General features: G+C 40.8%; 1 protein-coding gene across 7 annotated transcripts in view; it reads left to right on the top strand.

Moving 5' to 3' along the window:
- The window catches only part of mad1l1 (mitotic arrest deficient 1 like 1), a 1,079,555-nt gene that overhangs the window by 492,603 nt on the left and 560,952 nt on the right, over positions 1-26,000 (top strand). For all 7 annotated transcript variants that reach the window (XM_059979806.1, XM_059979807.1, XM_059979800.1 and 4 more), the window contains one exon: positions 23,348-23,430. In XM_059979806.1, the coding sequence (XP_059835789.1) occupies positions 23,348-23,430 (83 nt within the window). The remainder of the gene's footprint in view (positions 1-23,347; positions 23,431-26,000) is intronic.

Below are 26,000 nucleotides of genomic sequence, written 5' to 3'. Positions count from 1 at the left end.
TCTTTGAATCTAGAACTTCAAGGAAAGCTCTCTCTTTGTATTAATCATGGTCTTCTTTGACCTCTTGAAGAAATGTCTTTGAGTGACACTCGCTTTATAACGGCCAACTCTATTGCATTAGTAAACACAAAATACTCTGCAGATGCTGGGGTCAAAGCAAAACGCACAACACGCTGGAGGAACTCAGCAGGTCGGGCAGCATCCGTGGAAGCGAACAGTCAATGTTTCGGGCCGAGACCCTTCATCAGGACTGAAGAGGGAGGGGGCAGGGGCCCTACAGAGAAGGTGGGGGGAGGGTGGGAAGGAGAAGGCTGGTAGGTGACAGGTGAAAAACCAGTAAGGGGAAAAATCAAGGGGTGGGGGAGGGGATAGGCAGGAAAGGTGAAGAAGGAATGTAGGGGGAAAGCACTATGGGTAGTAGAAGGAGGCGGAACCATGAGGGAGGTGATAGGCAGCTGGAGGAGGGGGCAGAATGAAACAGGGATGGGGGAAGGGAGGGAATTACCGGAAGTTGGAGAATTCAGTGTTCATGCCAAGGGGTTGGAGACTACCCGGACGGTTAATGAGGTGTTGCTCCTCCAACCTGAGTTTTGGCCTCATCCTGGCAGTAGTGGCCATGTATGGACATATCTGAATGGGAATGTGAAGCAGAGTTGAAGTGGGTGGCAACTGTGAGATCCTGTCTGTTGTGGCAGACGGAGTGGAGGTGCTCGACGAAGCGGTCCCCTAATCTGTTTCGGGTCTTCTGTTATGGTGGACGACACTTATCCCTGCAAGCGTAAGTGCTACACCTCCTCTCTTACCACCATTCAGGGCCCCAAACAGTCCTTCCAGGTGAGGCAACACTTCACTTGCGAGTTTGATGGGGTCATCTATTGCATCCAGTGCTCCCGGTGCAGCCTCCTCTACATTGGTGAGACCCCAAGATCCCTTTGATCCTCCATGCTGCCAAGATTCTTAACATTAATACAATATTCTGCCATCATATTTGACATACCAAAATGAACCACCTCACACTTATCAAGGTTGAACACCAACTGCCACTTCTCAGCCCAATTTTGCATCCTATCAATGTCCCACTGTAACCTCTGTCAGCCCTTCACACTATCCACAATACCTTTGTCCTTTGTGTCATCAGCAAATTCACTAACCCATCCCTCCACTTCCTCATCCAGGTTATTTATAAAAATCACAAAGAGTAGGGGTCCCAGAACAGATCCCTGAGGCATAACACTGGCCACCTGCCTCCATGCAGAATATGACCCGTCTATAACCACTCTTTGCCTTCTGTGGGCAAGCCAGTTCTGGATCCATAAAACAGTGTCCCCTTGGATCCTATGCATCCTTACTTTCTCAATAAGCCTTGCTTGAAGTACCTCATCAAATACCTTGCTGAAATCCATATGCACTACATCTATGGCTCTACTTTCATCAATGTGTTTAGTCACATGTGCCTATAAAAAGTATTTACACTGTCCCCCCAGAAGTTGAAGTTTTCATGTTTGATTGGTCTACACCATAGAATCACAGTGGATTCAACCTGGCCTTTCTTTTACACTAATCAACAGAAAAGACTCTTTCATGTCAAAGTGGAATTAAATATCCACAAATCGGTCTATAATCATTTGAAACACCTTGACTGCACACAGTGATTTCCATTTAACTAATTATGTGATTTCTAAAGCCAATTGGCTGCACCAGTGGTGATTTGGTATGTCATACTAAAAGGGGAGAATACTTATTTTGTGTTTTATATTTGTAATTAATATAGATCGCTTTGTAGAGATCTTTTTCACTCTGACAGAGTCTCTTTCTGTTGATCAGTGCCAAAAAAAAAGCCAAATCAAATCCACTGTGATTCAACGTTGCAAAGCAACCAAACATGAAAACTTCCGAGGGAGGTGAATACACAAGACAGGTGGCGGGGTGGAGATACATCTCTACCAAAAGAGGTGGGAGGTTGTCCTTCCCTCTACTAGCCTGCAGGTCATCCTTGGGCAAGGTGTAGCACCTGCTTAACACCAAACGACCTCCACCACCCGGACCACTCAGGCTCATGTGAAGCCATGGGAGCAGGTGGTGGATGGTCGTATATCACAAGTCCTGGTTATGTGACCGCTGCCAATCTGTGAAGCGTATTGGTAATGGTGGGGTTACCCGTCTCGTAAGGCACTGCCCAGAAGACAATGGCAAACCACTTCTGTAGAAAAATTTGCCAAGAACAACCATGGTCATGACTCAAATCATATGACACAACACCTGATGATGATATAAAGTGATGCTAAACACAGGAGCGTTCATACACAAGGTGGCCGACAGGAAATGATAAAGCAGCGATACAAGGATGTTGCCTGGATTGGGGAGCATGCCTTATGAAAACAGGTTGAGTGAACTCGGCCTTTTCTCCTCGGAGTGACAGAGGATAAGATGTGACCTGATAGAGGTGTATAAGATGATGAGAGGCATTGATCGTGTGGATAGTCAGAGGCTTTTTCCCAAGGCTGAAATTGGTTCCCACAAGAGGGCACAGGTTTAAGGTGCTGAGAAGTAGGTACAGAGGAGATGTCAGGGTAAGTTTTTTACTCAGAGAGTGATGAGTGTGTAGAAAGGGCTACCGGCAACTGTGGTGGAGGTGGTGGTGGAGATAGGGTCTTTTAAGAGACTTTGGATAGGTACATGGAGCTTAGAAAAATAGAAGGCTACGGGTAACCCTAGTAATTTCTAAGGTAAGGTCATGTTCGGCACAGCTTTGTGGGCTGAAGGGCTTGTATTGTGCTGTAGGTTTTCCATGTTTCTAAGTGGTTGATTGTTAATGAATTGATGTTACAAACCAAGTGAGAACCCCAACAAGAAAGACTTTACAATAAGACTGTTCGTGTTTGCATTTCTCAATGAAAAATATCCAGCGACTTTTTAACTTAAATTGCCTGTGCAAGTTGCGAAATGTATGCATTGCACGAGCTGAGAACTGGCCAGGGGAGCTGGGCAACACCTTCGGGCTGCACCCAGAAGTGGCTACTCTGTAATAATCTGTAGGCCACTAGCCTGGGGAAGCGCACAGAAACACAGAGACAGCAGAGAAGTCAGTCAACTCTCAGAGAGAGAAAAGAAGTCTTTTGTAGTCAAAATAAATATATAAACAAACAGGAACATGGAGCAAATACCTGCAGTACCTACATCTAATTACCTAATTAAGCCCCTGTCAGAAATGTGATTTCTCTAAACCAGGTTACTTTGAGAGATGGCTCAGACACTTTGAGAAATTTAGAGTACAAACAATCTCACTTAGGCTTCAGAAGAGCATCATGTATTCATACCGCCTGGGTGACAAAACAGATGACATCATGGGTGGATTAGGACTGACAGATGCTCAGAAAAATGAGTATAAAACAGCGCAGGACAATTTCAAAGAAAATTTCCTAGGAAAAGGCAATATGATATAAGAGAGGAAATAAGATGCAGTCAAAAAGACTACAGAAAAAGCTGACAGAACAGCTCAGCTCAAACAAAATAGATAAGTGAAGCAAAGAGCAGTTACAATGTGCAACTGCAGGATATGCAGCAAGTCTCCATTCCACGCCAAAGAGCCCTGTCCAGCAAAGGAAGTGAAATATCTCCAATGCAATAGGTTGATTCTGTGGTTAAGAAGGCATACAGTGCATTGGTCTTCATCAATTGTGGGATTGAGTTTAAGAGCCGAGAGGTAATGTTGCTACTACATAGGACCCTGGTCAGACCTCACTTGGAGTACTGTGCTCAATTCTGGTCACCTCACTACAGGAAGGACGTGGAAACTGCAGAAAAGTTACAGAGGAGATTTACAAGGATGTTGCCTGGATTAGGGTGCATACCTTATGAGATGTTGCCTTGTCTGAACTTGGCCTTTTCTCCTGAGAGGTGACCTGATAGAGGTGTACAAGATAATGAGAGGCATTGATCGTATGGATAGTAAGAGACTTTTTCCCAGGGCTAAGATGGCTAGCACGAGAGGGCATTGTTTTAAGGTGCTTGGAAGTAGGTACAGAGGAGATGTCAGGGATAAGTTTTTTTACGCAGAGAGTGGTAAATGCATGGAATGGGCTGCCGGCGGTGGTGGTGGAGGCGGAAATGATAGAGTCTTTTAAAAGACTCCTGGATGGCTACATGGAGCTTAGGAATATAGAGGGCTATGGGTAAGCCTACCTAGTTCTAAGGTAAAGACATGTTTGGCACAGCTTTGTGGGCCGAAGGGCCTGTATTGTGCTGTAGGTTTTCTATGTTTCTAATCTCCTCTGCACCCTTTCTATGATTTACACACCCGTCCTGTACTGAGGCAACTAGAACTGAGCACAGTACTTCCAAGTGGGGTCTGACCAGGGTCCTATATAGCTGCAACATTACTTCTCGGCTCCTAAATTCAATTCCATGATTGATGAAGGCCAATGCACCGTATGCCTTCTTAACCACAGAGTCAACCTGCGCAACTGCTTTGAGTGTCCTATGGACTCAGACCCCAAGATTCCTCTGATCCTCCACACTGCCAAGAGTCTTACCATTAATACTATATTCTGCCATCATATTTGACCTACCAAAGTGAACACCTCCCACTTATCTGGGTTGAACTCCATCTGCCACTTCTCAGCCCAGTTTTGCATCCTATCAATGTCTCGTTATAACCTCTGACAGCCCTCCACACTATCCACACCATTCCCAACCTTTGTGTCATCAGCAAACTTACTAATGCATCCCTCCACTTCCTCATCCAGATCATTTATAAAAATCATGAAGAGTAAAGATCCCAGAACAGATCCCTGAGGCACCCCACTGGTCACCGACTGCCATGCAGAAGATGACGTGTCTACAACCACTCTTTGCCTTCTGTGGGCAAGCCAGTTTTGGATCCACAAAGCAATGTTTCCTTGGATCCCATGCCTCCTTATTTCTCAATAAGCCTTGGATGGAGTACCTTATCAAATGCCTTGCTGAAATCCATATACACTGCATCTACTGCTCTTCCTTCACCGATGTGCTTAGTCACATCATCAAAAAATTCAATCAGGCTCATAAGGCATGACCTACCCTTGAGAAAGCCATGCTGACTAATCATATTATACCTCTCCAAATGTACATAAATCCTGCCTCTCAGGGTCTTCTCCATCAACTTACCAACCACTGAGGTAAGACTCACTGGTCTATAATTTCCTGGGCTATCTCTACTCCCAATCTTAAATAAGGGAACAAAATCCGCAACCCTCCAATCCTCCGGAACCTGTCCCATCACCATTGATGATGCAAAGATCATCGCCAGATGGTCAGCAATCTCCTTCCTTGCCTTCCACAGTAGCCTGGGGTACATTTCATCCAGTACCGGCGACTTATCCAACTTGATGCTTTCCAAAAGCTCCAGCACATCCTCTTTCTTAATATCTACGTGCTCAAGCTTTTCAGTCCGCTGCAAGTCATCACTAGAATCACCAAGATCCTTTTCCGTAGTGAATACTGAAGTAAAGTATTCATTAAGTACCTCTGCTATTTCCTCCGGTTCCATACACACTTTCCCACTTTCACACTTGATAGGTCCTATTCTTTCATGTCTTATCCACTTCTGACACCATGTTGTGTTTGTTATTGAGGGATGGTGCAGAGCACACCAGGACTGCAGCATGAAGGATACTTGACTGAACTTTATTGATATACTTGTTAGTAATGTATGTGAACTACTCCCATACGGGAGTGGCTAACTGAGTGGCACAGGAATAACACTATTAACTACCACCACAATAAGAGTAAGGATGTGATGCTGAAATTTCATAAGGCATTAGTCAGCCCACAATTGTGAGCAGTTTTGGGCCTCTTATGAAAGAGAAGATATGCTGGTATTGGAGAGGGTCAAGAGGAGGTTCACAAGAATGATTCTGGGAATGAAAACGTTAATGTACAAGTAGCATTTGATAATTCTGGGCCTTCACTAGCTTGAGTGCAGAAGAATGTGGGGGGGGGGTCTCATTAAAACCCATTGAATATTGAAAGGCCTAGGGCAGGGGTCAGCAACCTTTACCACTGAAAGAGCCACTTGGACCCGTTTCCCACAGAAAAGAAAACACTGGGAGCCACAAAACCCGTTTGACATTTAAAATGAAATAACACTGCATACAACGTTTTTTTTGCCTTTATGCTATGTATAAACAAACTATAATGTGTTGCATTTATGAAATTGATGAACTCCTGCAGAGAAAACGAAATTACATTTCTGCATGCAACAAAAACATTTTGAACTCCGAAAAAAAGACGTTGGGTTGAAGGTCACTTTTAAGTAAAATACTCAATGTCTATTTGAGTCCTTCTTGTATTTATGAAAAATGCTGAACTTAAATTTTCCGCCAGTAGCAAACCAAAAATAACATCAGCCAGCTGTCAACCTGAAAAATAAAAGGACTATTTCACTGAACAATGAAAAAATATGAATATTCCTAAAATAATAGGCAATTAAAATATGTATCATACTTGGTTAATGGGATTTCTGCTCCTGGACCTCAGCGCACAGCATCTGCACATCAGGGCTGTATGACGTCACCTTCATCTTTACACAGAATCGCAAGCTGTCATCTGTGAGGCGTGCACGATGTTTGTTTTTAATAAAGTTCATGTTGGAGAACAGCTGCTCACATACATATGTGGATCCAAAGATCGACAGGACTCCAAGCGCATACTTTTTAATGTTTACATAAATGTCGGGGATAGCATTCCATGTTTCGAACACGTTTGTCCGGTTTAGGGAGGTTTTCAATATCACTACATTTGTGATTCTGAGCAAGAACGGCCTTCTGACGTGCAACATCTTCAAGGTCTGCTGTCAAGCGTCTAAACTTGGACACCCATATGTCTTTGTCGGCTATTTCGGCCAGTTCCATCTCAAGATCAGGTTTACTCACACCTGCCAATGCAGTCGTATTCAGTAGAGATGAATCGATGCTTGGGGGAGTGACCGGGAAGGATAATGTGTTTTTTTTCCTCTCTGAACTCACAGAAGCGTTTCCCAAACGATGTTTGCATTGCGATGATTGCAGAATGTAAATACTCCGAACTTATCATGTCGTGACCTTGTTTGAACTCTCTCAAATTGGGGGAAGTGAGACAAAGTGCCTTTCTGTCAATCTCTGGCAAGCACTGTCAACTTGCGCTCGAATGCCAAAACTCTTCCAACATGTGTAGGGCTGTACGTCCTTTCCCCTGAAGAGCTGTGTTCAGCGTGTTCAGGTGCGCTGTCGTGTCTACCATGAAGTGTAGCTTTTCCAGCCCTTTGCTGCCCAAGAAAGTTTTCACTTCTTCCAGACACGCGACAAAGCGTTTCAGCACCTCCCCTCTGGACAGCCACCGGACTTTGTTGTGCAGCAGGAGATCAGAATATGCGCTTTCCAGCTCGTCCAGTAACAAACGGAATTGACGGTGATTTAAACTTTTTGCCATTATTTTATTGACAATCTGAATGACAACATCCATTACTTCTGTGCATTCTGGAGGAAATGTTTGAGCGCACAGTGCCTCTTGGTGCAAGATGCAGTGAAAAATCAGCAGCTTTCTGTCCAGCGACTTCTGCAGAAAAGCCACAATTCCCTTGTGCGTTCCCGTCATATTCGGTGCCCCCATCAGTAGCTACTGACACCAGGTGGGTTTATTCCTTTGGCTCTTAAACAATTCAAGACAGCCTCACAGATGTCCGCCCCCCATGTTTGGTCTTTTAGAGGTATCAACTCAATCAGTTCTTCCCGTGGCCCGGCAGAGTTTACATACCGGCAGAACAACACTATTTGTTCAATATCACCTTTGTCTTTAGACTCGTCACAGGCAATCGAGTAGGCCACAGCTGAATTGATGTCTTTAATTTGCTGTCTTGTGATGTCTTCTGCCATTTTTATGGTTCTGTCTTTGACAGTCTTTACAGAGAGGGGCATATCCCTGATTTTCTGCACAATTTCACTCTTGTTTTTAAAGTCCGTGAATAGATGTTCTGAAATCTTAATGAAAGATTCTTTTATATATTCACCATCTGTAAACTGCTTCCCGTGCCTGACTATTTCCTAAGCGGCAATATAACTAGCGTATGTCGTTGGTTTTCCGGACTTCATCCATTGCTTGAAATGATTTTTGCTCAGATCAACCTTCAGCATCAGTTCCGAAACGGCTTTTTTTCTCTCATCTCCATCCGGATATTTTTGAGCAAAGGCTGCGTGTTTATTCTAGAAATGCTTTGCAACATTTGACTTTTTGTTGTTTGCTAGTTTCTCATTGCATATTAAGCATACCGGTAAACCAGTCTCGTCAACAGTGAAAGCAAATGAATCTGTCCACGTATCATTAAACGTTCTGTTTTCTTCAGTCACTTTTCTTTTTTTTAGAATTCTCCATAGTTGGCCTACCTTGGATCGAAAAATTAAAGAAATCGCGCACTGACGGGTGTCAGGTATTGGCAGTGGTGACGTATATTAATAGCGATAAAAACACGTTGTAGCGGTGTGCTCACGCAGTCAGTAAACTGCAGTCGAATAACTTTATTCGAACTAAACAGCCTTGCTTTTAAGCCTCCCTCAACCTGGCCCCCATGGGCGCGGATGCTGCAAAAGACCAATTATTTCCCAAAGCAACAGGGAGCCTCAGCACAGAGGTAAAAGAGCCGCATGTGGCTCCGGAGCCGCGGGTTGCCGACCCCCGGCCTAGGGAGAGTGGGTGTGAAGGTGATGTTTCCTAAAGTAGGTGAGTCTCAGGCCAGAGGGCACAACTTCAGAATAGAGGGACATCCATTTAGAAGAGAGTTGTGAAAGAATCTCTGGACAGAGTGTGGTGAATATGTGCAACTCATTGACATGGCTGGCTGTAGAAACCAAGCCATTGGGTATATTTAAAGCCGAGGTTGTTAGGTTCTTGGTTAGTAAGGGTGTCAAAAGTTACAGAGAGAAGGCAGGAGAGTGGAGTTGAGAGGGAGAATAAATCAGCCATGATGCAATGGCAAAGCAGACTTGCTTAGCCGAATTCTGCTCCAATATCTTGCGGTCATTGAGTAAAGTGTTGATCTTCCTCTCAGTTTGTTGTTTTGATTTATCTGGATGAGCTTCCTGCAGTAACTTGGAACACTGTATTTCTTGCAGTAAGGCAGATTGCAATGTTTAAGCATATTTTATTATTCAATTGCTAAGACAGGTATACTGAATATCTTAACTCTCCTTTTACATGCTGTATTAAACACACTAATGTCAAATATTATGCATTATAAGACACTGTTGAATGTAAGGCCTTGATGCCTTGCAAAGATCAGAAAAAAATCAACTGTAGGATTGATTCAAATGTGTGTGCTTCCCTTGTCTCACTCCCTTCTTTTCAATCCTGCCACAGTTTCCTTTTCTTGCCCAGCTCCTCCATCCATCCTCCCTCAACCCACTTTCTGTCACCTCCCTCGCAATGCCTTCATTATCCCCCTTCAAACCAGCTGCCTCATTCTACCTATACCCTCCATCTTGTTACACTTCATCCTCAACTCAACCATTTATCCTCAACTGCTTGCCTGTTATCCATTTTGGCACTATCTCCCCACACCTCTCTTAACCTTCTTTCCTTACACCTCACCTCTTCACTTTCACCTTTCCCCTTTGCCTTATTACCTTGCCCAATGTAACATTGTCTTTGCTTTACTATGCAGCGTTAATTAATTAGGAAGTTAAGCGGTAAGATGGCAATTGTTTAATCGTTCCGAACTTTTGCTCCGTTATTCTTCTTACCTTTGCACTATATGTCTCTCTTCTTAAACCTTAGTTAGGTATTTTTATTAGTTCTCTTTTACCTGCCTGCGAACACATCTATCTTATAATGGCTACCAAAAGTACTAAAACTGGGAAAAAGGAAGCTTCTGCGGCTTTGCCGGCTGACATTCTCGCTGTTTTGGAACAACATCGACAAGATACTTTAATGGATTTTAGAACTGAATTTAGAAGTTGTTGCAACCAGCCGAATTTCAAATTGGATCAGATTAATGCTAGAGTGGATGAACATGTTGAACATTTATCTTGCATTGACTTAACTTCTGAAGATTTAAAACGCCGTGTTCAATATCTTGAAACTCTCTGCTCCAACCTAGAGGAGAAGAACAGTAAAATTTTTCCAAAATGGTGGATCTTGAAAATCGGAGCAGACGTTGCAATCTACGAATTCTTGGTTTGCCAGAGGCACCGAAAAGGGCTCTCCTGTTGAATTTTTTTCTGATTTTCTCTGTGAGATTTTCAGGAAAGAATTTCTTCCAACTCCACCTGAGCTTGAAAGGGCTCACAGGATGTATGTTCCTCGTGCAACTCTGGGTTCCCATCCACGGCCGGTTATTTTATGCTTTCATCAATACCAGGTGAAAAACCGTTTGATTATGGAGGCACACCGCAGAGGTACTTTTGCTTTTCAAAATACGGTAATTCATTTTGTGGAGGATTATGCCCCCCAGGTTCTGAAGATGCGTGCTGAGTTTAAAGGTGTAATGAAAGTGCTTTTTGATCGCGGATTCAGGCCCTCTCTCCGAAATCCAGCTGATCTTCGAATTACGCTTACTACTGGAGATTATAAGTGGTTTAAATCAGTGAAGGAGGCTGAGGCGTTTGTTGGAAGTCTTCTGATAACCCTGTCTTCTTCGGAACCGGCCTGACCTTCTAAAATGGTTGATAAGTACTTCTCGAAGTAAAACTATTTTTTCCGAACTCAGACTTTACTTGAATAATTCAGACATTATCTATTGAAACTCTAAGGGCTGTAGTCAATCTCTCCCTGGACTTGGTGCGTTTTTTTCTAAATAGATAATCCGAGTTTAATGTTTCCCTGCGGACTTTTAGATTTTACTTGTGTAATATATTTTATTTTTGCATAACTTTATCTATAGAGGACTACAATTGACCTTAACTTGTTTTGGAGGTTTGGAATTTTTATTGAAGGCCTCCCTGTTGGTTAATTCATAGTTTAAGTTTTGCTTTTTTTTCTGTAAATGGTTGATAAGTACTCTCTTTGAATTTATAATTTCCCCCCTTTCTCCCTCCCTTTTTTTTCTTTTAATCTTTTATAATTTTTCGCAGGTAGGTTAGTTTTAGTTTTCTTCTGATTTTCTTTGTATTAAGCTTTATATTTCTGTTTAAGTTGTTCCTATTTGTAATTCTGTTTTCTAGTGCATAAATTAGTTATTATTTGCTATATTGTTTATACGGAACATTTGGTAATGACACAGAACTGGAAGTCATAGTTGGGTTAATTTTTTTGGTAGAGCGAGCTGCTTTTTTAGGAAGCCGTCTAGTTTCGGGTTGCGAGGGTGGGGTAGATTCTCCAGTTCCAACATTACTCACTGTTTCTTTTATTTTCCTTTGTTACTCAGGACATGTCTCTGTTTTGATTCTACAGATCTATGTTTACATTTTTGCTCCCAGACTGTTATTGTACTGCTTGACTTTTTATATTCCTGCTATGTTCTATGCACTAACAATTGATAATGGTTAATACACTTAAATTTGTGAGCTGGAATGTAAAGGGATTGAACCATCCTGTTAAAAGAAGGAAGGTATTCTCTCACATTAAACAACTCAAGCTGACATTGTTTTCCTTCAAGAAACTCATATTCGTAGTTTTGATAATTCTCGGCTTTTGTCAAAGTGGGCGGGTCAGCATTTTCATTCATCCTTTGCCGCCAAAGCTAGGGGGGGGTCTCCATCCTTATTAATTCAAATATTCCTTTTGAACTCCATAATAAGATATCTGATTCAAATGGCCATTTTATTATTGTTTCTGGTAAATTATATAATACTAAAGTTGTACTAGCAAACCTGTATGCTCCCAATTTTGACGATGTTAATTTTTTTGAACGTTTTTTCTCCTCACTACCAGATTCAAACTCATACTCTCTTGTACTGGGTGGCGATTTCAATTGTTGGTTAGATCATATTTTGGATCGATCGTCCTCTGTTACTAGACTACCTACTAAATCTGCCTTAGCTATTCACTCTTTTCTCTCTAATTATGGTATCTCTGATATATGGTGTTTCCTTCATCCTACTGAGAGAGATTATTCTTTTTTGTCACAGGTTCACCATACCTTTACTAGAATTGACTACTTTTTACTCGATAATCAACTTATTCCATTTGTCTATTCTTGTGACTATCAGAGTATACTGATTTCTGACCATGCCCCAATTACTTTGTCTTTAAATTTTCCTGGTCTCCCTCAGAGGAATAAACACTGGCGTTTTGACTCAACTTTATTATCGGATGATGATTTTCTAAAATTTATGAAGGATCAGATAACCTTTTATTTTAACACCAATACATCATCTGAAATGTCATCCCAGATTGTCTGGGATGCCATGAAAGCATATTTGAGGGGTCAAATAATCTCCTATACAGCAAATCTTAATAGAAAGTCCTGTGCAGATTGATTAGACCTCATCAATCAGATTAAAGAATTGGATCGACTGTATGCTCAAACTAAGAATCCTGAATTATACAAGAAGCATGTAGAACTTCAAACTAAATTTAACCTTCTGTCTACTCAACCTGTCGAACGCCAACTTCTTGAAAGTAAGAGTCGCTTTTATATTCATGGTGACAAATCTGGTAAATTTCTAGCCAATCAGCTGAGGCGTTCCAAAGCCAAACAACATATTACAAAGATCCGGAAGGAGAATGGAGACTTTACATCGGATCACTTAGAAATCAATGACGCATTTAAAAATTTTTATTCTCGACTTTATTCCTCTGAATCTCTGAATGAGAATATCTTTGTTGAACATTTTTAAAATAATCTGAATATTCCTTCGCTTTCATCTGATTTTAAAGCCAAACTTAATGAGCCTATATCATCAGAAGAAATATCTTTTGCAATTTCTGCATTGTCTTCAGGGAAATCTCCTGGACCTGATGGGTTCCCTGTAGAATTTTATAAATCATTCTCTTCACTTCTTTCTCCTCAATTATTCTCAGTATTATCTGACTCGTTTAATTACGTTAAATTGCCACCCTCTTTTAATTATTCTTTTATTAAAAAAGGGTAAAGACCCAACAGAGTGTTCCTCGTATAGGCCGATTTCGTTGCTTAATGTTGATGTTAAAATCTTGGCCAAAGTTTTGGCTTATAGATTAGAAACTGTTATTCCCTCTATTATTTCTGATGATCAAACTTGTTTTATTAAAAACCGTCTTCCTTTTTTTAACATTCGGTGTTTATTTAACATTTTATACTCACCTCCAACTGGGATTCCTGAATGTGTTAATTTCCCTTGATGCGGAGAAAGCATTTGATCGTATAGAGTGGAACTACCTTTTTGCAGTTTTAGAAAAATTTGACTTCGGTCAAAGTTTTATCTCTTGGATCAAATTGCTGTATCTGTGTCCTACTGCCTCTGATTTGACTAATTTTCAGAAATCCCAGTTATTTAACCTCAAACGTGGCACCTGTCAGGGATGCCCTTTAAGTCCCTTTCTCTTTGATTTGGCTATAGAACCTTTGGCGATAGCATTTCGAAATTGTCCTGAATTGACCGGGATTTGGAGAGGGGGTGTTGAGCATAAAGTTTCTCTTTATGCTGATAACTTATTACTTTTTCTTTCAAATCCGTCTACATCCTTACCTCCAATGTTTTCACTTCTTGATCAGTTTAGCCAGTTCTCTGGCTATAAACTTAATTTACATAAGAGTGAACTTTTCTCAATTAATAAAGAAGCACAAGAATTAACATTCCGTGATCTCCCTTTTAAAGTAGTTCATAATCAATTTACTTATCTTGGGATTACAGTCACAAGGAAGTTTAAAGATCTCTTTTGTGAAAATTTTGCCAATTTTTCATATACTATAAAACAGAGTCTGTTACAATGGTCACCTCTATCTATGTCTTTGGTAGGTCGTATTAATGTTGTTAAAATGTATGTTCTCCCTAAACTTTTATATTTATTTCAATCAATCCCAATTTTTATTCCTAAATCTTTTTTTTGATTCCTTATTATTTTGTCATATCTGTGGAAGAATAAGTGCTCTAGAATTAATAAAGTTTATCTCCAAAAATCTAAAAAAGAGGGTGGCATGGCTTTACCTAACTTTCATTTATATTATTGGGCAGCCAATATACGTTGTGCTACCTTTTGGTCTTTTTTCCATGGCCAACCGAGTGCCCTAATTGGGTGGCAATGGAGTTGAGCTCCACTAAAGAATTATCTATTTCTGCACTTCTTGGCTCTGTACTCCCTAGTAGTTTGTTCAGATTAATTGTTAATCCTCTTGTTAGACACACTTTGTGTATATGGGCTCAGTTTAGGAAATTTTATGGTTTCCATGGTTTTTCCTTTTCTAGCCCTATCTTACATAATCACCTTTTTTTTTTACCTACTACTTAAGATTCAGCATTCCATGATTGGTATAGGAAGGGCATTAGACATTTTGAAGATTTTTTATTGATAATCGCTTCGCATCTTTTCAACAGCTGTCTGCTAAGTTCAATCTGCCCAATGGTCATTTTTTTAGATATCTCCAAATTAGACACTTTATTAATCCTTTAATTCCTAACTTCCCTGAAATGTCTGAGAAAAATGTTATGGATTTCTTTCTTTCTATTAATCTACTAGGTAAAGGTTTAATATCATTTATTCGTGATAAATTAGCATCCTTACGACGTGCCCCTGTGGATAAAATTAGAATGGCTTGGGAGCATGATTTAAATATTTCCTTATCGGATGAGACTTGGGACTCGATTCTCAAATCGGTTAATTCAACCTCTCTTTGTGCTCGCCATTGCCTTTTACAGTTTAAGATTGTTCATAGAGCCCATATGTCTAAATCTAAACTATCTCGATTTTACCCTAATATTAGTCCTCTTTGTGATAAATGCAAAAGGGGCGAGGCCTCTCTCATCCATATGTTCTGGTTTTGTCCTAGCTTGGAGAAATTTTGGAAAGATGTCTTCATAATGTTATCTTATATTCTGAATCACCACGTAGAACCTAACCCTTTAATTGCTTTGTTCGGTTTTTTGGGTGAGACAGATTTACGTCTGAGTTCGACTAAGTGTCGAATATTATCTTTTGCTTCTCTTCTGGCTAGACGTTTAATCCTCCTTAGATGGAGAGATGTTGCCATGCCCACGCATGCTCAATGGCTTAATGATATTATGTCCTGCTTAGACCTTGAAAAAATTCATTATTCAGTTCTTAATTCGGATATAAAGTTCCATAAGGTCTGGGGACCTTTTATTGAGTACTTTCATAACCTTCCTCTTAACTAAGGTTTTTTTCTCGGTCCCTTGCTTTCAGCTCCTTTTTTTTTGGTAGTGGGCATTAATATCTTCTGTTGCTAAGTGTATTTACAGTTTTGGGGGTTTGATTGTCCTGATTTATATTCTCTATATTGTGTTGTGGTTGGTCTGGAGTTCTTTTTTGTTGTGGGGCTTGGGGAGGATACTAACTTTACATGTCTTCAATTTGGGTGCTTTCTCAATTATCTTTCTTTGTATCATATTATTATTGTATGTTTATTTTTGCACTGTATCAATGTTCTTCATTCTGATCTGGGTTTTTTTTTATCTGTAGCGATGTAAAAAATGTATTAAAAAACTAATAAAAAAAAAGTTAACTTGCCTCATTTATGCCCAGGAGTTGGGGCCTAATAAAATTGGGAAGGCAATAAGGCATTAGTCATCTGGTTGTAGTAACATAGAAACAATTAATAATTTTACTCTGATTTCTCCAATGACATCCAAAATCACAATGATGTCAGAAAAGCTGGTTGTTCCTTAGATAATAAGCCAAAATACGGAAAGTAAACCACAGACAGGTCCTTGTGTTCGAGGGGCGGGGAAGTGGCTACTTTCCTAGAAAATGGTCTGTATTGCAAGTTTCTGTAATGCAAAGCTGCATCATCAAGAAATGTGAATTTTAAAATTTGTTGATATATTTACTTTTCCCACATAAATTTTGTAAGAGCTAATTTTTAAAAATTCGTTTCCTGAAAACAGAATCAGAATCAGGTTTATTATCATCGGCATGTGACATGAAATCTGTTAATTTAGCAGCAGCAGTTTAATGCAATACATAATCTAGCAGAGAGAGAAAAAATAATAAATAAAATAAAACATAATAAATAAACAAGTAAATCATTCATGTATTTTGAAGAGATTTTTTGTGCTTTCAGACTTCTGTATCTCCTACCTGATGGTAACAGTGAGAAAAGAGCATGCCCTGAGTGTTGGAGGTCCTTAATAATGGACACTGTCTTTCTGAGACACCGCTTCCTAAAGGTGTCCTGGGTACTTTGTAGGCTAGTACCCAGATGGAGCTGACTAGATTTACAACCTTCTGCAACTTCTTTTGGTCCTGTGCAGTAGCCCCTCCATACTAGACAGTGATGCAGCCTGTCAGAATGCTCTCCATGGTACATCTATAGAAGTTGTTGAGTGTATTTGTTGACATACCAAATTTCTTCAAACTCCTAATAAAGTATAGCCACTGTCTTGCCTTCTTTATAACTGCATCAATATTTAGATCCTCAGAGAGCTTGACACTGAGGAACTTGAAGCTGCTCACTCTTTCCACTTCTGATCCCTCTGAGGATTGGTATGTACTCCTTCGTCTTACCCGTCTTGAAGTCCACAACTAACTCTTTCGTCTTACTGACGTTGAGTGCCAGGTTGTTGTTGCGGCACCGTTCCACTAGTTGGCATATCTCACTCCTGTACACCCTCTCGTCACCACCTGAGATTCTACCAACAATGGTTGTTACATCAGCAAATTTATAGATAGTATTTGAACTATGCCTAGCCACACAATCATGTGTTCCACAGAGAGTAGAGCAGTGGGCTAAGCACACACCCCTGAGGTGCACCAGTGTTGATCGTCAGCGAGGAGGATATGTTATCACCAATTCACATAGACTGTGGTCTTCTGGTTCAGTAGTTGAGGAACCAATTGCAGAAGGAGGTACAGAGGCCCAGGTTCCACAGCTTCTCAACCGGGATTGTGGGAATGATGGTATTAATTGCTGAGCTATAGTCAATGAACAGCATCCTGACATAGGTGTTTGTGTTGTCTAGGTGGTCTGAAACCGTGTGAAGAGCCATTGAGATTGTGTCTGCCGTTGACCTATTGTGATAGGCAAATTGCAATGGGCCCATGTCCTTGCTGAGGCAGAAGTTCAGTCTAGCCTGAACCAATCTCTCAAAGCATTTCATCACTGTAGATGTGACGGGCGATAGGCATTAAGGCAGCCCAAATTATTATTCTTGGGGAGTGGTATGATTGTTGCCTTTTTTAAGCAAGTGGGAACTTCTGCCCGTAGCATTTGAAAATGTCCTTGAATACACTCCTGCTGGTTGGTGAGCACAGGTTTTCAGAGCCTTACCAGGTACTCTGTTGTGATCTTCTGCCTTACGAGGGTTCACTCTCTATAAAGACAGTCTAACATTGGCCTCTGAGACGGAAATCACAGGGTCCTCAGGTGCAGCAGAGATCTTCACAGCTGTAGTTGTGTTCTCCCTTTCAAAGCGTACATAGAATGGAGTTCATCACTGCCATTCATACTATTGTGTTTCGCTTTGCAAACCCTGCCAGAATTTACGTGCATCTGATATTGCTTAGAACCTCATTCGAAATTGTCACTTTGCCCTTGAAATATCTCTCTATATATCATACCTGGCTTTCTGGAACAGGCCTGGGTTGCCAGACTTGTATGCCACAGATCTAGCCTTCATCTGTGGTTTTTGGTTTGGGAATGAAGTCTTTGTAGGCACACACTCATCCACACAGGTTTTAATGAAATCGGTAACAACTTCAGCATACTCCCTGAATACAATCCAGTCCACCAATTCAAAGCTAGAGGCAGTCCTATGCTTCCCTTGTCCAAACTTTCTTTGTCCTCACTGCTGGTGCTGCCATCTTCAGTCTCTGCTTATTCTCAGAGTAGAAGTACTGCCAGGTGATCAGACTTCCCGAAGTGAGGGCATGGAGTAGCACGGTAGGCATTCTTGATGGTGGTTCAGTGTGTTGCTTCCTCTGGTACTGCAATTGATAGTTTTCAGACTGGCCTTGTTAAAATCTCCCAAAACGATGGTGAAGGCTTTAGGGTATGTCTTGTGCATGTTGATCCCATTGCTCAGATCATCTAAAATCTGCGTGATATTGGCCTGAGGTGGAATGTAAATTGCTACCAGAATGATCCCAGAGAACTCCCGTAGTAGGTAATAAGGACGATTCTTTACTGCTAGATATTCCAGGTCTGGTGAGTAGAATTGGAACAGCACTGATATTATTGTGTACCAAGAAGAGCTGATCTTGAGGCATTCTCCTCCACCTCTGCTTTTGAGAGACCCTATAGATATAGCCTGATGGTGTACAGTAAACCCATTGATCTGAATCACTGTATTCAGTACAGAAGGGGTTAACCAGGATTCTGTGAAACAAAGGACACACGTGGTCCTGATTCAGCACCCTGGCTCTGAGATAATCAATTTTATTCACCAGAGACTGCATGTTCACCAGCAAGATGGTTAGTATTAGGAGTTTAAAACCTCATTTCCTTAATTGTACTTGTAATTCTGATCTACACCAACGCTTCCTCCGAGGTGTCCTCCGTGGGCCCTTCCGACTACAGGCTGCATTGTTTCCGTTGGTTTTAAGCAGCGATAGTTCGTTTAAGTGCATTAACACGTCTTTGTTGACTGTACTGACCTTGGAAGCAGTTGTGCTTTTTAGCTGTAACAGGCTGAAAGGGGAATATTTAATCGTATACATTGAGAGTACTGCTGCTACTCGAGTCGTGCTTAGGCACACCGGTCGTAAATTTGATTATAATCTGTGAATTCCATAAGGGCAAGTTTCTGTTACTCAAATTGCCCTACCATCGAGTCAGAGAGTCATAGAAAAGTGCAGCACAGAAACAGGCCCTTTGGCCCATCTAGTCTGTGTTGAACCATTTAAACAGTCTATTCCCTCAACTTGCACCCGGACCATAGCCACTTACCATCCATGTATCTATCTAAATTTCTTTTATTGTTGAAGTTGAGCTGGCATGTACTATTTGTGCTGGCAGCTCGTTCCACACTCTCATGACCGCCTGAGTGAAGAAGTTTCCCCTCATGTTCCCCTTAAACTTTTCACCTTTCACTCTTAACCCATGATCTCTAGTTGTATTCCCATACAACCTCAGCGGAAAAAGTCTGCTTGTATTAACCCTACTTTTACCCATCATAATTTTGTATCCCTCTATCAAATCTCTCCTCAATCTTTCACATTCCAAGTGAATAAAGTACTAACCTATTCAATCTTTCTGTATAACTTAGGTCCTCCAGTACCGACAACATCTTTGTAAATTTTCTCTGTACTCTTCCAAGTGTGTTTACATCAATCCTGTGCATAGGAGACCAAAACTGCACACAATGCTTCAACTTAAACCTCACCAACAATTGTCTTATACAACTTCAACATAGCATCCATATTTTGTGCTCAATACTTTGATTTATGAAGTTCAATGTGCCAAAAAGCTTTCTTTACGACCCTGTCTACCTGTGCCTCCACTTCCAATGAATTTGGGACCTGTGTAATCCCTACCCTGGTTGGTCTTACCAAAATGCAGCAGCTCGCGCTTGTCTGCATTAAATTTTATCTGCCATTTTTAAGTCCATTTTTCCAGCAGATCCAGATTCCACTGCAAGCACTGATAGTCTTCCTTGCCTTCTACTATATCCTGACTTTTGGTGTCATTCGCAAATTTGCTGATCCAGTAAACCATATTATCATCCAGATCATAGATGACAAACAACAAAGTGTTTCATTACACAAACTTCTGTCCTCTGTCTTGTCTCATTCCCTAATAGGAGATCAAGTATCACACATTCTCTCCTTGGGACTTCTATGTATGAATTAAAGATTAACAAAACTTTCCTGAACGCACTTGACAAACTCTATCCCATTTAGTCCTTTTACAGAATGGGAGTCCCAGTAAACATGTGGAAAGTTAAAATCACTTACTATAATAACATCCTTCTGTTTCTTGAAAGAATCTGTGATCCGTCAACAAATCTGTTTTTCTAAATCCTGCGGACTATTGGGTGGTCTATAGTAAGCCCCATTTCCTTAAAGCCTCCTAGATGTGTTCTCCAGTTTGTCTTGACTGAGTATTGCCATGATAGTTTCACTGACTAAGTAACACCACCCTTCCCCTTTTAATCCCTCTCACTCTGCCACGATTAAAACAACAGAACCTTGGAATATTGAGCTGCCCTTCTTGCAACCAATTCTCAATAAGGGGCACAATATCAAAATTCCATGTGTTGATCCATGCCCTGAGCTCATCTGCCTTTCCTACAATACTACTTACATTGAAATATATGCAGTTCAGAACATAAGCTGCACCATACTCAATCTTTTCATTGCTGACTTTGTTTGAGGTCTTATCAACATCTGTCTCCACGACCCCTCCATTATCTGTTCTGGTACTCTGGAACATCTCCCTGAAACTGTAGTTTAACCCCTCTCGTGCAGCACGAGGAAACCTTCCTTTTTTTGGTAATTTTTTTATTGAAGTTCATCATCTAACAAACATTTCCATAAGATGTATTTCAGATACTGGACATATATAGCATATAATCATATTTGTCACAAATCACATAATAATTATCTGAGGTATACACTTATAGAAAGGAGAGGAGAGAACAATTGAATTAAGAAAACTATGTACAAAGTAGGGAGTGATTTTTTTTACAACGTATTCATTGACTTGTGAGAATAAAATCAAGCCTATGAGGTGTTATGTAGTTAAACCATTTTTCCCTGTATGAATCAAATTGTTCCAACTTATGACTAACAGATGCTGTTATCTTCTCCATTTTGTAAATGTCCATTGTAATTTCCATCCATACATTTAAAGTTGGGCTCTCTTGTGATAACCATTTCCTGGTAAGGGCCTTTTTACCAGCCACCAGCAGTATATTCATTAAATATTTATCTCTTTTCAACCATTCTTGAGGTATATATCCAAAATATATGGTCTTACTCTCTAAGGGTATTTCACATTTAAGGATGTCTTGTAAGGCATTATGTATCCCACTCCAATAGTCTTTGATAACGGAGCATTCCCAGAAAATATGATAATGGTTTGCATTTTGATTTCCACAACTTCTGCAGCAAACAGGGATGTTACTATCAACGGGATTTCTGAGAGGGTGTAATAAAATATCTAGTTTTTCCATCTGAACTCCCTCCATTTCTGTGAACTGGTACACTTCCATTGATACCTCCATATTATTGTCCATTCTTCCTCAGATATTATTATCCCTCCTTCCTTCTCCCATTTTGTTTTAATGTATGAAGTCGAATGTGTTTTAAGATTTGACAAACCTTTATACACGCTTGAAATGATTCTACTATCATTGTCTGAATTATTTGCTTTTCTAAATAGCTCTATCAGACATGTACTTGCCTTGGTTACATTTTTAAGCGTCCTATTAACATACTGTCAGGAAACCTTCCTGATAAGGTATTTGGCTCCCTCCAGTTCAGGTGCAAGCTGTTTCTTCTGTACAGGTCCCACTGACCCTGGAAGAGAGTCCATGATCCAAAAATGTGACACCCTCCCTCTACACCAACTCCTTAGCCACATGTTAAACTGTGCAACCGTCATATTTCTGGCTTCACTAACTCGTGACATGGGTATCAATCCTGAGATCACTACCCTGGAAGGTCCTATCTTTTAACTTAGCAGCAAACTCCTTGAACTCCTTTGCAGAGCTTTGTCAATCTTCCTATCCATGTGGATCACTTCCTCTGGTTGCTCACTCTTCCACTTAAGAATGCTGAGGACATGATCCGAGATGTTTTGGACTAGCATCCAGGAGACAACATATCATCTGAGAATCTCATTCTTGTCCTCTGAACCTCTTTTCTGTGCACCTAACTAACAAATTCCCTACCACCAAATCTTGCCTCTTTCTCCCCCCTTCCTTTCTGAGTCACAGTATCAGGCTTAGTGCCTGAGACCTGATCTCTGACTTTTCTCTGGTAGGTCTTCCCCCTCAACAGTATCCAAAGTGGTATACCTATTGTTGAGGGGATGGCCACAGGAGTACTATGCATTGGTTGATTAACCCATTTCCCCTTCTGATTGTCATCCAGTCTCCTATGTTGTGCAACTTGGGTGTAACTACCTCTCTATTTGTCCTATATATCACCACCACCAACCCCCCCCCCCCCCACCCAGCCTCTTGAATAATCCAGAGTTCATCCAGTTCCAGCTCTATCTCCTTAATGTGGATTGTTAGAAGCTGCAGCTGGGTGCACTTCTTGCAGATGTAGTCATCAGAAACACTGGGGGTATCCCTGCCTTTCCACATCCTGCAAGAGGAGCATTCAACTATATAGCCTAGCATCCCTACTGTTCTAACTGTATCATTGGAGTCAGCTGTATGTCAGTGTTGACACCCACATGGAGAACAAGATTTTTTGCATGTTCTGAGAGGAGCTGTTTGCTCCATGTTTTTGGCATAATGTCAAAAATCAGGATGTAACACAGTTGATCAGGTAGAAAATAACAGATATTGTTGAAGCAACACCTATGGAAAAATATGGGTCAGACCTGGACATTGGTGTTTGGGAGAAATTGAAATGGTAAACCTCATTCTAATTTGTGGACTGGGGAAACCTTCAGTTGTTGGATTGTAATACCTGTTTGTCAGTAATATGCTTTGATTGAAACACACAGTGCTGTGAAGAGTCATCAAGATTTTCTGGACTTTGTATCATAATGAAAATGTCTTGAAGCTAAAAATGTTAGCTTTGTTTATAATTTTTTATACATCTTTTTTGAACTATTATTCATAAAGTTCAATTGTCTAGAAATTCATCTTTTTTTGGTAATGCCATTGTACTGTAGCAGGAATGTGATACACTCAGCTTCTGAAATTCATCTCCACTGATGTACTGGTCACTGAAGATTCTCTGAGTATTTGAGATCGAACAAGTAGTATGTGGAAAAAGTTTGGTTGTGTACAAAGTAGGTTTCGACCCCCCCACCCCGCAAATTTTTGTTTATTTCAATTGTTGAATAAACACAACTGCTTGATTTAAGTAGCACTGAAACTTTCCATCTGGCTACATTTGTGAGCAGGAGGTGGCACCATCTGCACTCAATTCACTGAACCTGTTTTAAGCATCTGTTTAAAAACAAAAAAGCTATTGCATTTGACATAGATTGGGAAGTGTTTGAATTTGCAGTACTGTCATTTCTCCATATGATAATATGTGGAGAAGTCATGGTTTTTTGATGTATAATCTGCAAAATTCAACCTGGAAAAATAAATTGATGTATTTTTGTTTATTTTCACAGCTTGAAGCAGAATTGAGTGCTCTTCAAAGCCAGCTTGCTATCATTGACAAGAACATCACGAATGATGAGGGGAATACCCTGAGGTAGGAGAATAGTGTAGCATCTCTAATAGAGCAGGAAGATGATCTGAGTAATTACGGTTTAGTTCACTGCTGTAAAGATCATCACTGTTGGATAGCCAGCAGTGACTTTTAACAAAGGTGTGGAAATATATATTGATATTATAATATTAAATTCACTTTATGTCTGAAAAGAATTTTGTTTGTGCAGTGGTAAGGACAACATCACAGAGCTTAAGATATACAAATTCACACTACATATAGTTAAACACAATATAAATACTCACAATAGGTAATAAATACTAAAATTGATGCACGTAACAGAGCCAGTCTTTCTAATCAGAGCTGATAAATAGAATTAGTATAGATTGCCATGAACATAGTGGACTATGTGTGCTGTATCACGTTATAACAGTCTAAAATAGGACTTACGGACAGATATGTAAAAAGGAAAAGTAAGCGTGGAACCCCAAGGGAGAACAAGGCCAAGCACTGGGCAGTGGGTTGAGTTATGGATAGGTACATATCGGTCAGTGATATTTCATGGAACTCTGGTTAATAGAATAAAAATCAGGTTTAATATTACTGGCATATGTGTCAGCAGTACATTGCAATATATAATAATAGAAAACTATAAATTACAATAAGAAGTATATATATATTTTAAATAAGTATTGTAAAAAATACAATGAGTGTATGGGGTGTCTAGGGAGGGGATAGCACCTCTGGTGGGAGGCCTGCCTTGCCCTTTTCAGGGCACCTTTGCCACCTTTGGTCCCCACCCTCCAAGTAGCTGTAGCACGCGCAGCGGCCACACCCCGGTAAACCGTCTCAGCAGACGGGCCAAACCAGGTGAGGGTAGCTGATGGGCCTTTGACCCTCGATGAGGTAGGGGATCTGTCTGTCCCAGTGTGTGAAGTCTGGCCTTGGCAGATTGAGCGGAAGAGTCCAACAGTCAAGAAGGCAAGCCAGCAGGCGTTGGTGGAGCACTAAGAGCATGACGAGACACATAGACGTCCTGATCATCCACAGCAAGAGGTGGTGACCTCTTTAAACTTGCCCGGCAGAAAGCAAATGCAAACCATTACTGTAACCTGCCAAGTATATGATTTCCCAATATGTCAGAGCGGCGTGGAGGGAAATCGTCCGCCAACTGGAATTTCCAGATGCAACCTAACGATGATGAAATGAGCAAAAAGAGAAAACAAGTGAGGTAGTGTACATGGATTCATTGTCCATTTAGAACTTTGATGGTGGAGGGGAAGAATCTGTTCCTGAAACATTGAGTGTGTGTCTTTCGGCTGCTGTATCTCCTCCTTGATGGTAGCAATGAGAAGAGGGCATGTCCTGTGTAATGGAGATCCTTGATAATGGATGCTGCCTTTTTGTGGCATTGCCTTTCAAAGGTGACCTCAATGCTGGGGAGGCTAGTGTCCATGATGGAGTTGGCTGCATTTACAACTTCTTGCAGCTTTTTCTGTTCCTGTGCAGTGGCTCCTGCATAATAAGGCAACCAGTTAGAATACTCTCCATGTTACATCTGTAGAAGGTTGTGAGAGTCATTGGTGACATACCAAGTTCATCAAACTTCTAATGAAATATAATGGCTGCCATGTCTTCTTTGTAATTGCATCAATATTTAGGACACAGAATAGATTTTTAGAGATGTTGACACCCAGGAATTTGAAACTGCTCATCCTTTCCACTGCTGATCTCTCGATGAGGACTAGTATATGTTACCTTGACTTCTGCTTTGTTGGTTTTATTTACCCTGACTGCAAGGTTGTTGTTACACACCACTCACCTAGTTGATCTATCTGCTCTGTTTGCCTCCTTGTCTCCAGCTTAAATTTAATCAACAATATTTGAGTCTTTGCCAAAGTCATAGCCATGGAGGTGTGTGTGCGTGGAGAGTAGAGCAGTGGGCCGTGAACGCATCCTTGAGATGCGCCAGTGCTGTATGTCAGCGAGGAGATGTTTTTTCCAATCCACACTGGCTGTAGGTTTCTGATGAGGAAGTCGAGGATTCAGTTGCAGAAGGAGGTACAGAGGACCAGGTTTTGAAGCTTGTTAAATTGACCTGAGTATGAATGTGTTAAACGCTGAGCTGTAATCAATAAACAGTAGCCTGATGTAGTTATTTCTGTTGTCCAGATGATTCAAGGTTGAGTGGAGAGCCAATGATATTGCATCTGCTATAGACCTGCTGTGACAATAGAGAAATTGCACCTGGTCTAGGTCCTTGCTGAGGCAGTAATTGATCTGGCCATGACCAACCTCTCAAGTACTTCATCACAGTAAATGTGAGTGGAACTGGTTGATAGTAATTGAGTCTGCTCTTCTTGGGCACTGGTATGATTGTTGCTTTCCTAAAGCAGGGAACTTCTGATTACTTCTGAGAGATTCAAGTTGTCCTTGAACACTCCCGCCATACCAAGTACACAATCAGAGCTTGAGCCTTATGACGGTTTACACTCTTGAAAGATGTTCTAATGTTGGCCTCCAAGAAAGACATTGTAGAGTCATCAGATGCTGCAGCGATTCACACGTTAGTTTTATTCTCCCTTTGAAAGTTTGTATCAAAGGCATTCAGC

The sequence above is a fragment of the Hypanus sabinus genome, chromosome 9 (assembly GCF_030144855.1).
Source record: "Hypanus sabinus isolate sHypSab1 chromosome 9, sHypSab1.hap1, whole genome shotgun sequence".
NCBI classification, from domain to species: Eukaryota; Metazoa; Chordata; class Chondrichthyes; order Myliobatiformes; family Dasyatidae; genus Hypanus; species Hypanus sabinus.
The sequence above is the reverse complement of the archived record's forward strand: the minus strand, read 5'-3'. Positions and strand labels throughout refer to the sequence as shown.